Source organism: Hypomesus nipponensis, chromosome 13 (genome assembly GCF_054491055.1).
Source record: "Hypomesus nipponensis isolate SF chromosome 13, ASM5449105v1, whole genome shotgun sequence".
Taxonomy (NCBI): Eukaryota; Metazoa; Chordata; class Actinopteri; order Osmeriformes; family Osmeridae; genus Hypomesus; species Hypomesus nipponensis.
In genome coordinates, this window is record NC_140373.1 from 9908742 (window position 1) to 9923446 (window position 14705).

At 48.0% G+C, this 14705-nt stretch overlaps 3 protein-coding genes across 7 annotated transcripts; 2 read left to right on the top strand and 1 right to left on the bottom strand.

Moving 5' to 3' along the window:
* Window positions 1-148: 148 nt before the first annotated feature.
* Window positions 149-10397, bottom strand: znf646 (zinc finger protein 646). Of its 5 annotated transcripts, none has more exons than XR_014729557.1 (5): window positions 9342-10233; window positions 5731-8572; window positions 4282-5376; window positions 2832-4016; window positions 149-2039 (listed from the first exon to the last, which is right to left on the bottom strand). XR_014729557.1 is itself a non-coding variant. In XM_084670554.1 (4 exons), the coding sequence occupies exons 2-4, from the start codon at window positions 8364-8366 to the stop codon at window positions 3098-3100; spliced, it is 4650 nt and encodes a 1549-aa protein (XP_084526680.1). In that variant the 5' UTR covers window positions 8367-8572; window positions 10262-10397; the 3' UTR covers window positions 149-3097. The 5 variants fall into 5 exon arrangements, 3 of the variants coding, with proteins under 3 accessions (XP_084526680.1, XP_084526678.1, XP_084526679.1); XR_014729556.1 differs by having other exon boundaries at window positions 149-2666; XM_084670554.1 differs by lacking the exon at window positions 9342-10233 and adding an exon at window positions 10262-10397 and having other exon boundaries at window positions 149-4016.
* Window positions 9928-13243, top strand: znf668 (zinc finger protein 668). The gene is made up of 2 exons (XM_084670555.1): window positions 9928-10063; window positions 10679-13243. Exon 2 carries the CDS (start codon window positions 10730-10732, stop codon window positions 12677-12679), a length of 1950 nt encoding a protein of 649 aa, XP_084526681.1. The 5' UTR covers window positions 9928-10063; window positions 10679-10729; the 3' UTR covers window positions 12680-13243.
* Window positions 13244-13413: 170 nt separating this feature from the next.
* Window positions 13414-14507, top strand: gjz1 (gap junction protein zeta 1). Its single transcript, XM_084670561.1, has one exon. It carries the CDS (start codon window positions 13667-13669, stop codon window positions 14345-14347), a length of 681 nt encoding a protein of 226 aa, XP_084526687.1. The 5' UTR covers window positions 13414-13666; the 3' UTR covers window positions 14348-14507.
* The last annotated feature ends 198 nt before the right edge of the window (window positions 14508-14705 follow it).

Sequence of the window (14705 nt, forward strand, 5' to 3'; positions counted from 1 at the left end):
CAAAATGATAGTGTCAAATGACTGATAAGACCTTTAGTGTGGAAGGTGCTCTTAGCCAATCAGAGGGCAATGTGGAGCCGTTGCACTACCATTAAGCGCTGGCTACCCTGACCAGAATCTCATCACCAATAAACGACGCAACACACCAAATATTTCTGTAATTTAATTTCAACAACTAATTGTTCAAATGTGTATATTCTCATTACTTAAGTTCATGATACTAACAAAGAAGTAAAAATCTACGTTTCAAAGTGACAAAATATATATACAGGTTCATATAAATATGAATTAAATATTGAGCAAACATGAGTTTTGGAACATTTTTGAAAATTCAATAAAATGACATGTGGTATACGCTTTTTATTACACAATAGCTAAACTAGCAGTTGTTTCCTAACGTGGAAGATATTCTTGCTCTGAATGTACAGAAAATCCAACTGAAGTTCAAATCCAATATTTACAGAACTCTCAGAAATTTTACAGGGTTATGATAGCGGCTAAGAGGAGTGTACATAAAAATAAGTGCCAGGTGGGATAGAATATGGATGCTTTAGCAAACAACAGTGAACAATTCTGAGATCACCAGACTAACACTCTGGACATTTGTAACAATGGCGTATGAAAATACATTGTCATAGGAATTTCAAAATAATGGAATTGAAAAGGATGCTCAGGTGTTGGCAAGTCATTCTGAATGATATCTTAAGTAAAGGTCCTTAGCCGTTCAGTTAACTCAAGCTGTGTATACCATTTATATATACACACACTACTATATTAGTGTACCTGGTATACATGTATAAATACTTGAAGACAACAAAATTACAATCTTACAAAACATAAGATGTACATTACATACATTATGTAAGTAGACAACACTGTACCTGAAATAATGGGCAGTAAACAGTCCTATCAACATATTGCTTTTTTAAAAATTGGTAGAAAGGTGAGACTTGGGCTACATGGACCTGCTGCGCCTGTGACACTAGGATCTGAGGCGACGGGGCAGACGAGGAAGATAATGTCCTTTCATAATCAGTGTTGTCAAGAAGGCTTACGAAACAGTCCTTGTAGAATCTAAAACGGAAGTTCACGGTTTTGAAAAGGCTCGTCACGAATGGTCATTCGATGAATCACTTTTAAGGATTGCAATGACGACAACATGATGAGTGGAACATCCGTTATAGCGAATTACTCTATGATAAACCAGTGAAGGATTTAAATATTTTGGTCGCTGGATTGGCAAGGCTCTCCGTGAGGTATTTTATACATCTTACCACCCGCAGCCATATTTGACATAGCATAAGGCAATAATAAAAACACAAACAAGGTGAAAACATCTCCTGGTGACCATATTCAACATACTGAACAAAAAAACACAGGGTCTTTTCTTGGGGAAGCCAAAAGATGCAACATTGTGCAGAAGCCAAATAAATTCTATGCGTACTGTTTTTCCTAGACTTGACAGAATTATATTCTTCCCTAAATGTCACTTAATTGCACATGGCAAGTTATTACTATTTAATCTCATCGTAAAATAAACTAAATAATCATCTTCAAGTAACAAACTCATGGAATGATGACCATATTTGAAAGTGTGAATCAAATTAAAGCTTGATCTTCAACAGAAGTGAAATCATAAAAAGTCAAATACACATTTTGTGTTCTACAGTTTCTGCTGATTAGAGAGAGTAATTTCACACTGGATAATTGCTACACTCTTGACTCACAAATTTAGGCACTGGCACGTCGACATGTGTTATACATTTCAAAGGAGAGCATGAGGAGACCGAGCACAAAGGATGAGGTGTTGGACAGCCAGGGCCGTTTGAGCCTGACAACTGTTTGAGAGAGACGACAAAGGCTACAACTCTCACTTGTGCGAGACAATGGTGTGAAATGGCACCTGTGAACAATATCATACCCAGGTCAGACACTGTAGACACGATTATCTACAATGTTATCCACGTCAGGTACTATCCTTTTGAAGGTGGGGAACCTGAGTGCTTCGAGACCATCGTCCCTGATCAAGGCATTTCTACCTGCAGGGTTGAACCGATTGAGTATATATGAAATCATAAGATACATTTATGAATCTCCTTAAAAGCTACATATTAAGCATTTTCAATTTACAAGTTTAACATTCATAAAAACTTTAGTTTTCTAGTATAATAAAGTATACACAAAAAATTAAAATAAATGAATAGAACAGGAATAAATTATTAAATATGTCCATTTAGCATACAATGCCATTCAGGTGAACTCAAATATTATAATCATCAATAAAAACCGAGTAATTGATTATATGATTACAGTAAATACAATTTTCTATCATGATCTGGACCGGTCCAGTGGTACAGTGTCTGCTTCCTCATACTAACAGAGTTGTCCTAGTCTATACCACAGCACATGGGGCATACTGACCAGTCCATTCAGAACTAGGACAACACAGAGGGCCCCAGGAGGAACTATAATGGCCTGTATACTTTATGGGCACAGCAGTGCAAGAAACTTACAGAGGCACTGAACAAAGCAATACATATCAAGAGAGAAAATTACTATTCTTGGAACAGCACTTGCTCATAAAAAAGACAAATCATCTATGTGTATAATAGTGTGTTGAGTGAGACCTGGATAAAGTAGTTATCTGTGGTGTTTGCTTTGGTTGACTGGGGGAGAGAGAGAGAGAGGGGTGGGGGGGGTATTTTAAGAGAGGAATTAAGTCACAGTCCAGTTGCAGCGCTCAAACTGTTTCAAGTTCTGGATTTAGTTTCCATTCTGTGCACTTCATGGAAAACAATCAAACTTTTGATGTTACAATCAGGCATACTCACCCGTCCTGGACTTTGTTAGTGTCTCAATCTATTTCTGAGGTAAGATCCAAAGTCTCTCCACCAGACTTGCATCTCCACCACAACCATAAAACGATGTTCAAAATAGGAAAAGCACGTGAAGCATCTCTGAGGGCATCCATACCAAGACTTGAAAATGTTTTCTGTGGAAACTCTTCGAAAAAATATCTCACTTTTACAATTATTGACGAGTAGGGTGAGACCGGACAATAGAAGCCGTTCTGTGTAGTCGAGGTGATCACCCTGCTTCAGAGGAAAGAGCCCATGTCCAGATCCATGAAGGAATTGGCGTCCATGCTGAAGGAGGACTCGAAGGACTGCGTGCTCTGGTGCATCTTCTGGTGGTGTCGCAGGTTGGACTTGCTGGAGAAGCGTTTGTCGCACAGCAGGCAGGAGAAGGGCTTCTCCTTCGTGTGGATCCGCCGGTGGCAGATGAGCTGGGTAGACACGCGGAACGCCTTGCCACACTCCAGGCACTGATAGCGCTTGGGCTCCGTGTGGATGCGCCGGTGGTTCTTGAGGGCCATCAGGTTGGAGAACTCCTTCTGGCAGACGGAGCAGAAGAACGAGCCCGTCTTGTGGCTGTTCTTGTGGTTGAGCAGCGAGCCGGCGTGGCGGTACGTGCGGCCGCAGTGCTCGCAGACGTGGCTCTTCTCCTCGGAACCGTGGGCGTCCGCATGGCTTTCCGCCGCCGCCGCCACCTCCTCCCCGGACATGGCGCCGTGCATGTGGGCGAACGCCGGCACCAGCTTGGGGATTCCCTGGAGCCCCATGTCCTGGTCCATCCCTGGGCCCCAGCCCAAGTCCTCCTGCATGTGGACCCCAGCCCCCTCGCCGCGCGCCTGGTACTGGCCAGGGGCTCGATGCTGCAGTTCCTGGTGCTGCTGGTAGCTGGCCGTGCTGGGGAAGCTCTGCTGGCAGGGGCTGCACACCAGGGTCCTCTCCTTGTTGTGCGTCTCCATGTGGCTCTGCAGGTGAGCTATCAGGCAAAAGGTCTTCCCACACTCAGGGCAGCAGTGGCGCTTCATCTGGGAGTGGATCTGGAGCGTGAGGGGGTCTGGGAATGTCTGGAGGCACAGGGTGCAGTGGTGGAGGTTTTCCGAGTGGGTTTTTTTGTGGTTGAGGAGGGAGCCAGCATGGCGGTACGAACGCCCACACAGGTCACACCTGCAGTAGAGACAAGCTCATTTAGGGCTTCACCATTAATACACCAGATGGCTGATTCCACAGCATTTTAACAATTCACCAAATTGTTGCTTCTGTTGTCCAGTTACAGATACATTAAATAATAGTGATATTAATTCAAAAAGATTATTTAAGATATATATTAAAGTAGTCATTGGAAATCAAATCTGCTTTAAACAAATATTATCCGTCAAAAAAGTGGACTTTGTGACTTACACAGTTAGCCGATTATGGGACAGTAACTCACATGAAGCACTTGTCGCCCCCTTCAGCGTGACGGACGCCTGCTCGCGTCGCGCTGTCCTGACCTCTCTGGCACCGATGCCTCTTCAGCCCAGACTTTCCCTGGAAGCTCTTCCCACAGGCAGGGCAACTGAAGTGGCTGGCCACACGATTGTGGACCTTCTGGTGGTTGTGGAGGATACTGGCCAAGCGGAAGGCCTTGCCGCAGGTGAGGCAGACGTACTTCTTCTTCTGCGTGTGGATGCGCGTGTGGTTGCGCAGCGCCATGGGGTTGGTGAAGGGCTTGGAGCAGACGGCGCAGCTGAAGTGGCCGGTCTTGTGAGTGTTCTTGTGATTCAGTAGGCTCCCCGCGTGGCGGTAGCTACGGTTGCATATGTTGCACGCAAACGGGCGCTCCTCCTTTTTCAAGGCCACGTCCGCTTGGCCGTCGCTGCCGCCGCAGGCGTGGACGGACAGCTGGTCGGCAGTGACGAAGGCCTGCCCGCATTCCTTGCACTTGAAGTCTTTTGTCCGCCTGCGAGCCCTCCCCCGCGTCCCTCCCGCCATGTCCTTTTTGAGGTGAGGGCAGGTGTGGTTCGTGAGCTGTCTCTTTACCCTGAAGCCTTTCCCACAGTCTTGGCAGCAATGCTTCTTTAGCGCAAAGTGAATACGCAAGTGGTTCTTCATCGCCAGCTGGTTGGAGTAGGTGTTGTTGCAGATGGAGCAGTAATACTCGCCAGTCTTGTGAGAGTTCTTGTGGTTGACCAGACTTCCGGCATGGCGGTACGTCCGACCACATTGGTCACAAGAATAGGGCCGCGGGTCGCCGCTGTTCTCTGATTTGACCCCAGCATTGGGTTCAGTCTGATTGGCAGGCCTCACAGTGGCCTTCCTGGCCGTGGGGGGCGGTCTGCGTCTTTTGCGTGAGGTTGAGGCTTGATTGGCGTTTGCATTTAAGGAGTGCATTCCTCCCTCGGACCCCGTCCCATTCATCTGCATAAGGGCCTGGATCTGGTTGTTGAGTTCTTGTATTTTGGCCTGGTTCTCCTTGTGGATTCTCAGGTGGTTCAGCAGTTGCTTCTGGATTTTGAAGGCTTTCCCACACTCGTGGCAAGTGTGCCTGGAAGAGGAGACAAAGCCTGCGGTTAAATCCCGTGTTTACAAAGCAAAGAAGATTCTACAAAATGAATGAACGTGTGATGTCAAAACACCTTTAATGTCAACAAATCTAATTGTATAGGCAATATTGTATATATGTCTGTATGTTCTTTAGCGTAGCATAGGATATGAACACATGCATAGCTACTAACAGACTGTATTATACATTATACAAAAAGTGTAGCATTACATAATTCTGCAGTTTCCATAACTTGCACTAGCCATAAAGATATTGTTCAGTGATGCTAATACTACACAGACATTTCATTGAGAAGACTAAATCGGCTGAGGTGAAAATAAATTGGACTATTATTACCTTTTAACATCAAAGTGAGTTCGCTGGTGGTTTTTGAGGGCCAGCAGATTGTAAAAGCGCTTCTGACACACAAAGCAGCGGAACACGCCCGTCTTGTGCGACTTCTTGTGGTTGAGCAGCGAGCCAGCATGTCGGTACGACCGGCCGCACTGATCACACTTGTACTGACGATCTCCCCCGTCCGCATTGTCCTTCGCGCGTCGGTCAGCGGGCTCACCGGCGTCTGCCTTTTCATCGTTTGTCGCGGTCGACTCGGTTTTGGTCTTAGCGGAGCAGTGGTGGGTTTCGAGATGGTCGTAGCTGCTGCAGAAAATGCCACAGTGTCCACAGATGATGCTCTGGCCCTCCTCTTTAGGCTTGGCCGTGTCGTCCGCGTCCACACTCCCGAGTTTCACGTCGACCTGCGCTTGATCGTGCAGCTGCTGGTGGGCGAGGAGGTCTTGCTTCTTGGTGAAACTCTCCCCACAGGTACTGCAGATGATCAGCCCTCCGTCCACCTGCTGCCTCTCCCGCGGGTCCTCCTCTTTCTCCTCCTCGAGGGAAGACATGGAGGACGGCCCGGAGCTGGTGGGGGTGCCGTGGGATTGGGTGTGACCACGGAGGTGGCTCCTCAGCGCTCTCATGCTGGTGTAGCGGTTTCCGCACACCGAGCACTGGTAGAGTTCTCCGTCGTCGTCGTCATCCTCTTCGTCGTCAACGTCACCTTCTAAGCCGCCGCCACCACCGTTCATCTGCTCACCATTCATGTCTTCGTGATAACTTTGCTCGCCAAAGTACCTTTGGTCATGAGTGCCATTGAGTCCTTGAAATTCCATGTGATCCCCTGGGTTTCCCATGGCACACTGGCCATTAGTGACCTGGAAGTCCACATGACCGTTGTAGCCGTCGGAAATGGGCTGCTGCTGCTGCTGTTGGAGTAGAGGGCACACGTGCGACTTGATCCCTGCTATGTCGGCAAACGTCTCGCCGCAGTCAGCGCACATGTGCCTGTTCATCAGGTGCTCGTCGTGAGGTAGGTGCACAGTCCTGCCCTGGGGGAAGCCAGGGTCAAACTGCTCGTGGTACGCCGCTCCGTTTCCGTGCCCGTCGGCGTTCTCCTGAGCGAGGGCGATGGCGCCGCCGGCTTCCCCGTCCTCCTGGGAGGGATAGCAGCTCTGCTGGTTGTCGAGCGTCAGGGGCTCAGGAGAGAGCCAGTCTCCCTCCGAGCTGAGGTTAAAGGAGGATGTGTGGGCCTTGTGGATGCGGAGGTGGCTGCGAAGAGCAGCCAGGTGTGGGTAACTCTTGCGGCAGATTGAGCACTGGTAAATGCCTGTCTGATGGGACCGCTTGTGGTTAATGAGGCTCCCTGCGTGCCGGTAGCTTTTCCCACAGATCTGGCACTTAAAGCGCCGCTCGTCGGAATCGCCGGCTAAAGAATCTTCAATCAGAGTCGGGTCGTCAGCAGGATCAGCAAGCACCAGGGCAGAGTTGTGGACATCCGATTTCACGACTGAGGGCTCTCCCTGAGTATTGATGGTAAATGGGGTTTCATTACTGGAGTGGTCAGAGTACAGATGTCCATTGCTAATCTGGTCATGCGACTGACTGAAATCCACATGGTTGCTCATTGACAAGGGCATCGAAGGAGCATCATTTAGGGAGGGTGAATAAAAGTTTGAGTCCGGAGACTGTGTAACACTGCGGTCATAGGAGACATTGTGGTCTTCTGTCAAACCTCCGTGGAGTCCAAACGACATGGATGAAGAATTATGCATTTGGATGTGTTCCTGGAACTCCTCGTCATTGGGAAACAGCACCTGACACAGGTGGCAGAAATGCACTGGGGCATCACTGACTGGGGGTGAAAACTGATCCGGTGTTGTACCAGCGTACACGGCCTCTACAGAACTGGCCTCGGGACCACTCTTGGTCTTGTTATGAATTCTCTGGTGGCTGTGGAGAGCGGCCAGGTTATTTAACTGCTTGAAGCAGACGGAGCACTCAAACATTCCTACAGTGTGAGACTTTTTGTGATTGATCAGACTACCGTGGTGCCTGTACGTCTTGTCACACTGATCACATCTGAAAGGTCGATCACCTCCGCCGCCAGCCTCCTCTTCACCGGGGAATTCTTCCGATTTAACATTCAACCCTGATTCTTGCTCGCCCCCAAACGCACACGCGGCTTGCTCCTCAAGTTCAAAGGAATTGATATTCTCATAGTCTCGCTCTTCCTCGTCAAGAGCATAGTCCACAGCCGCGACGTCGCTCGGCCTCCCCCTTGCTTGTCGAGAGAGATGGACCTTTTCATGGGTGGCCAACTGCGTAGCCAGACGAAACGCCTTTCCGCAGTCCACGCAGGAGTGCTTTTTCTGTGATGTGTGGATTCGAATATGGCTCTTGAGGGCCAAAGCATTGGATAAGCTTCTTTGACATATGTGGCATTGGAAAGAACCCACCTCGTGGGTCTTTTTGTGGTTAGCCAAGCTACCGGCATGCCTGTAGCCCCGCCCACACTGTTCACACTTGAACCTGCGATCCTCGTCTAGCTGGGAGTGACTTTCCATATGTTCCAGTAGGCTTGGCATACTGGAGCGCACTATGCCACAGTGCTTACAGGGAAATCCTTTGGTCCTGCCTGGCTCTTGCATAGCCATTCCAGGATAGTGTTGCACCTTTCAGAGCTAGATACAGTTTGTATAAATAGCTGAAGGAAAAATGCATCAGATTTCCTGCTTCTCTCTTTCTGTCAAAGGAACCTATTCATCGGCAAGGTCCAACCAGGGTAGCAACAAAAGAAAGGAAAAGGTAGAGTCAACACCCCTCCATTGAAGTGTGACTAGATGTTGCCACACAAGGAATTCTGTGGAAAAAAAAGAAACAAATTGTATTGAAGAACAGATTTGACCATGCACATCAGATTTGAGTTACACCAGGCACTTCCAAAGTATCAAATCTAGAATAATAACCTTCACACATCCCCAGTAATGCAACACTTACTGCAATTCTACAGGCACTAATAATATATTTTTAACTTATATTTCGCGGTGCATTTCCACTGAAATATTAAGACGCTCCACATTCAACTGACAAGCTTGGCACCACGGTTGACGGTATGGTTGGCATTATAGCTATTCACCCGCATATGTCAGTCAGAAATCCATGCTGTTGAACATCAGTCATTTCATCAATACCTATATTGGTAGCTTGGACATGTAAAAATACGACTAAAATAAGATTGCAAAAAACGAATTCGCTGCACGGCAAATAGTGACCTAGTAACGTTCATTCGCAGAAGGCTAGCTAGCTAGCTATGTCAACAAACCGAGACCAACGCCTTGTTGGAATGGCGTTAAATACAAAAGATGTTTCTGTTCACATTTTTCATATTGAACACGACAACCGCAGTCACATTTGGGAAACAAGTTGTATTGGTTTCCACGCAAGCATGCAAACTTCAGCAAGATAGTGGTACTTGGTCGCAAAACACAAAACAAGCCAGCTAGCATCAGCATGCTTAGCTAAACAAACATTGCACCAAAAAGCTACAGCGAGCTAGCCAGCTAACGCTCGTTAGCTTCAGTGAGCACACAAGAAGTTGTCATCCATAATGCAAGCACACCACCAAATACCTTCTTTAGTTTAGGATGAACTGCATTTCGACCCACGATGCATATTTTGTCCCCTCTTTGCGTTGTTTTCTGACCCAACTATTGGTAAAGGACAAATCTTTTCAATTGTCTTTTTTTCCCCCATCCCATTCCACATACTTCCTGCTCTTGTTGCTAGGAAACAGGAAATGTGTACCACTCAAATATCTCCCCTTGCTATGTCCAATAAATACAAATCGCTCTGCCCTGTTTTTAATTGTATTGTATGAAGTTAGTCACTTATGCAACATATAATAATGTGTATCCAGATTATGCCATGCCCTTACGCAGCGTCATGTTGTTAGCTAGAATTAAATGACATGGTTCACAAACATTTCAAAGTCAGAATAAGTTATCATACCATTCCTGTAACACAATCCTAACCCTACTTTCCACTAACAGCTGTCTACCTTAAACTGCTAATACGACTGCCCCACACATGTCAGCATTGTACTATTTATAATAAGAAATACATTTCAGTTCGTGTCTTCAGAGCTAGCTAGTACGAGCTATTATTTCTCAATGTCTCAATTTCCCAACCCGCGCAAGTGCTGCACTCGACAACAGCGCTTTCGTCATGGTCCTAAAGCCGCCCATCATCAGTTGCAATCACCAATCGGGGCAGTTCACTGTAAACGCAATTTGAGAGGCTTTCAATCTATCCATACTGTGAAGTATTGTTCAACCACAAGAAGAGAAATCGGGTGAGTTTTTTTTTAAATGCAAGACTTCAAACTTGATCTAGCGGCTGCCAGATGATGATCCATCCCATGCGATGACACCAGTGCAGTGGGCGAACAGCTTGATCAGCCGGTCCTAAAGCCAGCCATTTTGAGTCGCTAGCTAGAAATATGAAAATGATTTCCGTACTACTGATTTGCGTTGGGTTTAGAAAAACATACCTTTGACGAGTGAGAATTAAAAAAAATACTTGATATATACCACGGTGTCCAGCAAAACGCAGTTTCTGCTAGATCTAAAATCTATTATGTTCCCGCTAGCTTGCTAGCTGGGTACATGCAACTTCCTTTGACAACAATCGTTTAGCTTACTCGCGTATTGTCCCTGAGGTCCTAATGCCAGCCATTTTGGGATTTGCCCCCACCCACTTTGTTCTTTGCATAGGTATTATAAGTGGCTTCTTTTGATTCTAGTCAGTCATCATGCTATCTCTTATTACGCTCAGCTGTTCACAGTAATCTTACCAGGACCATTATGTATCAATAATGCAATAACATGTTCTTTTGCAGTTGAAAATTAATAATTTGATGTCACATAATGAATTTGTTTTTTTTCTTTCCACTTTTGGTTTTCTACAGATCTTCAAAGCAATAGTTTTTTTTTTCTTTTCTACACCCACCTCCCCAAATATGGCCTCTCCACAGCCTGCTAGTCCATCACTGACAGAACAGTTCACCCCACCGAATGAGGAAAGCAAGGAAGAGGAGAAGGAGGTGGTGAAGGAGCCACCTGTGAGAAAGAGAGGCAAAGGCAGGCCTCCGAAAGCCAAACCTTCGTTCAGATGTTCTGCCTGTCAGCAGGCTTTCAGCAGCCCTGCGGCCCTAAGAATCCACAAGTTGTCTTCACACGGGAAGGAACGAGCGCAGGAGCACACATGCTCCCAGTGTAACAAAGTCTTCCCCAGCAGAGCCCAGCTCTCCAAGCACCAACGTTCCCACTCTGCCCAGCGCCCATTCCAGTGCCCGCAGTGCCACAAGGCCTACAAGACCCAGACGGAGCTGCGCAACCACACCCGCTCCCACACGGGCGAGAAGCCGTTCGTCTGCACCGAGTGCGGCAAGGCCTTCATGCAGGCCATATGCCTGAGGATCCACATGACGCAGCACAGCGGAGAGAGGCCGTTCTCCTGCCCCAACTGCTCCAAGAGCTACCCCACTCTCTCCAAGCTGAAGGTCCATCTGCGCTCCCACACGGGAGAGAAGCCCTACTTCTGTGCGGAGTGCGGGAAGAGCTTCGCAGACCCGTCGGTTTATCGGAAACACAGGCGCAACCACCAGGGCCACAGGCCCTACGCCTGCGACGAGTGTGGCAAGACCTACACCGAGCTGAAGGACCTGAAAAACCACGAGCGCTCCCACACCGGAGAGAAGCCTTACCTGTGTTCGGACTGTGGCAAGGCCTTCTCGCGCTCGTCCTCCCTGGCCTGCCACCTGCGCATCCACTCCCAGAGCAAACCCTATCAGTGCGAGCAGTGCGGCAAGGGCTTCACCCAGCTCTCCTCCTACCAGTCCCACCTGCGCACCCACTCCGGAGAGAAGCCCTTCCTGTGCCCGCAGTGCGGCAAGATGTTCTCTGACCCCTCCAGTTTCCGTCGGCACCAGAGGGCGCATTCGGGGTTCAAGCCCTACCCCTGCGACAAATGCTCCAAGAGGTTCCGCCAGCCGGCCGACCTGGCCGTGCACGAGCGCGTGCATTCGGGACAGAGGCCGTACAAATGCCAGAGCTGCGACAAAGCCTTTGTGGCGTCCTGGGACCTGCGCCGTCACATGCTGGTGCACACGGGGCTGCGGCCCTTCTCCTGCACCGAGTGCGGCAAGTCTTTTGCCGAGCGCTCCAGCCTCAACAAGCACCGCAGGGTGCACTCCGGGGAGCGTCCGTTTAAGTGCCAGCTGTGCGTCAAGTCGTTCGTGGTCTCCTCCAGCCTGCGGAAGCACGAGAGGACTCACCTGGCGGAGAGGGCCGAGCAGCAGCAGGCGGCCCCGGGGGCAGCCACTCCGGCCTTCCCCTCCCACACCACCCTCCCCCAGTTCTCCTGCGCCCACTGCGACATCACGTTCGGAACCTGGGAGGAAGTGCAGGCCCACGAAAGCCTGCACTCCGTCTCCCCCGATTCCTCCAACATGGCCGCCCTGCCCATGGGGCCGCACCAGTGTGCGACGTGCCATGCGGAGTTTGGACAGCTGGCGGATCTCCAGGAGCACGAGAAGCAGCACCCCAAGCCCCGTCCCCATGTCTGCGACAGCTGTGGCAAAGGTTTCCTCAACAAAGCCGGGCTTCGTAAACACCAGAGGATCCACTCGGCCAACAAGCCCCACAGCTGCCCGCAGTGTGGGAAAGCCTTTTTGTTTGCAGCCTATCTTCGCAAGCATTTACGCACACACCGTGACCAAGCTACCAACTCCTCCCTCTCAGAGGAACACATTGAACACACAGAGCCCCTGCCATCCCCTCCACCCCCCATGGAGGTCTCCCCAACCTCTGCTGAACCGAGTGCAATTACCCTGCCTTTTCCCGTGTCACATCCTATCCCCGCCTTTCACACAATTCCTGTGTATGTTGACAAAGAGGAGGAAATGTGAGAAAGATGTCAAGTATCGGTTTAAGAAACCAACCGTGACAACCTTTTTTCCCCCCCTTTTATTTAAACAGTTTGGATGTTCTAAAACCAGCGTTGCAGGACAATACAGTGATTCTGATTTGGCCACAGTGGTTGTTTAGGTTTTGATCTTGTGATAATTAAAACATATTTATGGAATTATATATGTACATAATGTTTTATAAAAGATTTCAGGCATCATTTCATCAAATTGATTCAAACTGGTGACGATTATTCACAGCAATGCATTTGTATAATAACGTGTATATCAGTATGTAAACAAATCATACATAAGTGACAGTTATGTCATTTCAGTCTAAAAACATATAATTGATGATTTTAATCATGAACTTTTTTCTACTATTTTGTAGGCTGTTCTGATTCAAATTTTCTGTGTACAGTTACATTGTGATGGTATTAAACTGTTTACTTAAAGACACTGGTGGAATTAAAGTGGCCTTCTTGTGCACTGCCTTGCAGAGAGATGAATGAGCTGAACAGCTACAGTACAATCATAGTCTTAATTAATGTCAAGCTGCATTTCATAGAGTAAACAATGCACCCCCTTCCCCATAATGTAAATGAATTACATCATGTTGGTCTGTTTACAATAACGAACTTGACAGTTTAGAATGTTAGGGTGACGTGTACAAAAAAAGAGAAGTTTTGGATGGAGTCAGCAGATACGCGAGGAGTGGCCACTGCTAATCCTGATGACCAAGCGTAGTATACGTCCTATAAAAGACTTCTTTTGGAGCAAAGTCAGTGAATCAAGATTGTGGACACAGCTTATCAAGGTAACCTTTCTCATCTTGTTTGGAACAACCCTGGACGAAATGGTTGGACAGGGTTGAAACTGTTCAACTTTTGAACGCGTAATGACATGAATACAATGATGCTTTGTGTTGTTTTGTGATCCTGTATTCTGCCTGCTCAGTATTCAGCAATAAACCAGTGAAAAAAACACCAAATGGCAGCCTTAGTGACGGGCCTCATCCCCATCCTGCGGACGGCGGTGGACACCACCACCACCTACAAGTGTCGATCGCTGTGGTTCGGCTTCCTGTGCATCCGTCTGGTGGTGCTCTTTGTGGCCGAGCTGCCCTGGTTCAAGCTGGACTCGGACTTCAGCTGCAACGCCACCAAGGACAGCATCTGTGTCCAAGCCTGCTACAACCAGCACTTCGACAAGCCGGTGATGGTGGCCTGGAACTTCCTCTTCATTCTCCTTATCCTCTCGGTGCTTGTCATGGAGCTCTTCGCCTCCCACCTACGCGCCGTGGCCCAGAAGAGGGCCTCCAAGACGGGCGGGGACATAGAGCTGGCTGGCCCTGCTGACACCAGGATGGTGATTGACCTCCACAAGAACAAGAGCACAGTGGGGTTCTACCTGTTCAGCATCGTCCTGCGTATCGCCGTGGAAATGTGCTTTGTCTACGTGCTTCTGACGTGGAACCTCCCCCGACTGGACGACGGTCCGTTCAGGTGTAGGATGAACGTCTGTAGAGACGTGGTCGACTGCATCGTGCGAGCCTCTCCGGAGAAACGGATGTCTATTTACACTCTGGCCTCCATTTCGAGCCTCGTCATTGTTGCGTCAGTTGTATTCTGTTTGTACTCAATTGCACACTATCTCTGCAACTCAGGCTGACAGGGGACAATACATTATTTTTCTATTGATTGTGTTCCTGCGTAAACGAGGGCTGGGTAGACCCACTGTTAGGGACTGCATACAGCAGACCGGTCATCAATAATCGGAGAAAAATGTATTTCCTTTTTCTATTTCTGGCTGGTTTTCTCGATGTGCGACAAATGGCTAATAAAGTGAATCTGAATCAATGGGTCTTTCAATGCGACTGTTGAATACATTTACATTACATTTATTCATTTAGCAGACGCTTATATCCAAAGCGACTTCCGAGAGCTTTACAAAGTGCATAGGTCACAGACAATAACAACAAGATAGCCCCATAGCATTGCGGGCAGCCAAAACATGAAGTACACATTGT

What these genes read in the sequence shown, in the direction of transcription:
- znf668 (XM_084670555.1), top strand. Translation starts at nt 10,730, where the DNA reads ATGGCCTCTCCACAGCCTGCTAGTCCATCACTGACAGAACAGTTCACC.
- znf646 (XM_084670554.1), bottom strand. Translation starts at nt 8,366, where the DNA reads ATGGCTATGCAAGAGCCAGGCAGGACCAAAGGATTTCCCTGTAAGCAC. An exon ending in ACTCACTTTGATGTTAAAAG is followed by an intron (nt 5,377 to 5,730) that starts GTAATAATAGTC and finishes CTCCTCTTCCAG; the next exon opens with GCACACTTGCCACGAGTGTG. An exon ending in GGGGGCGACAAGTGCTTCAT is followed by an intron (nt 4,017 to 4,281) that starts GTGAGTTACTGT and finishes TCTCTACTGCAG; the next exon opens with GTGTGACCTGTGTGGGCGTT.
- gjz1 (XM_084670561.1), top strand. Translation starts at nt 13,667, where the DNA reads ATGGCAGCCTTAGTGACGGGCCTCATCCCCATCCTGCGGACGGCGGTG.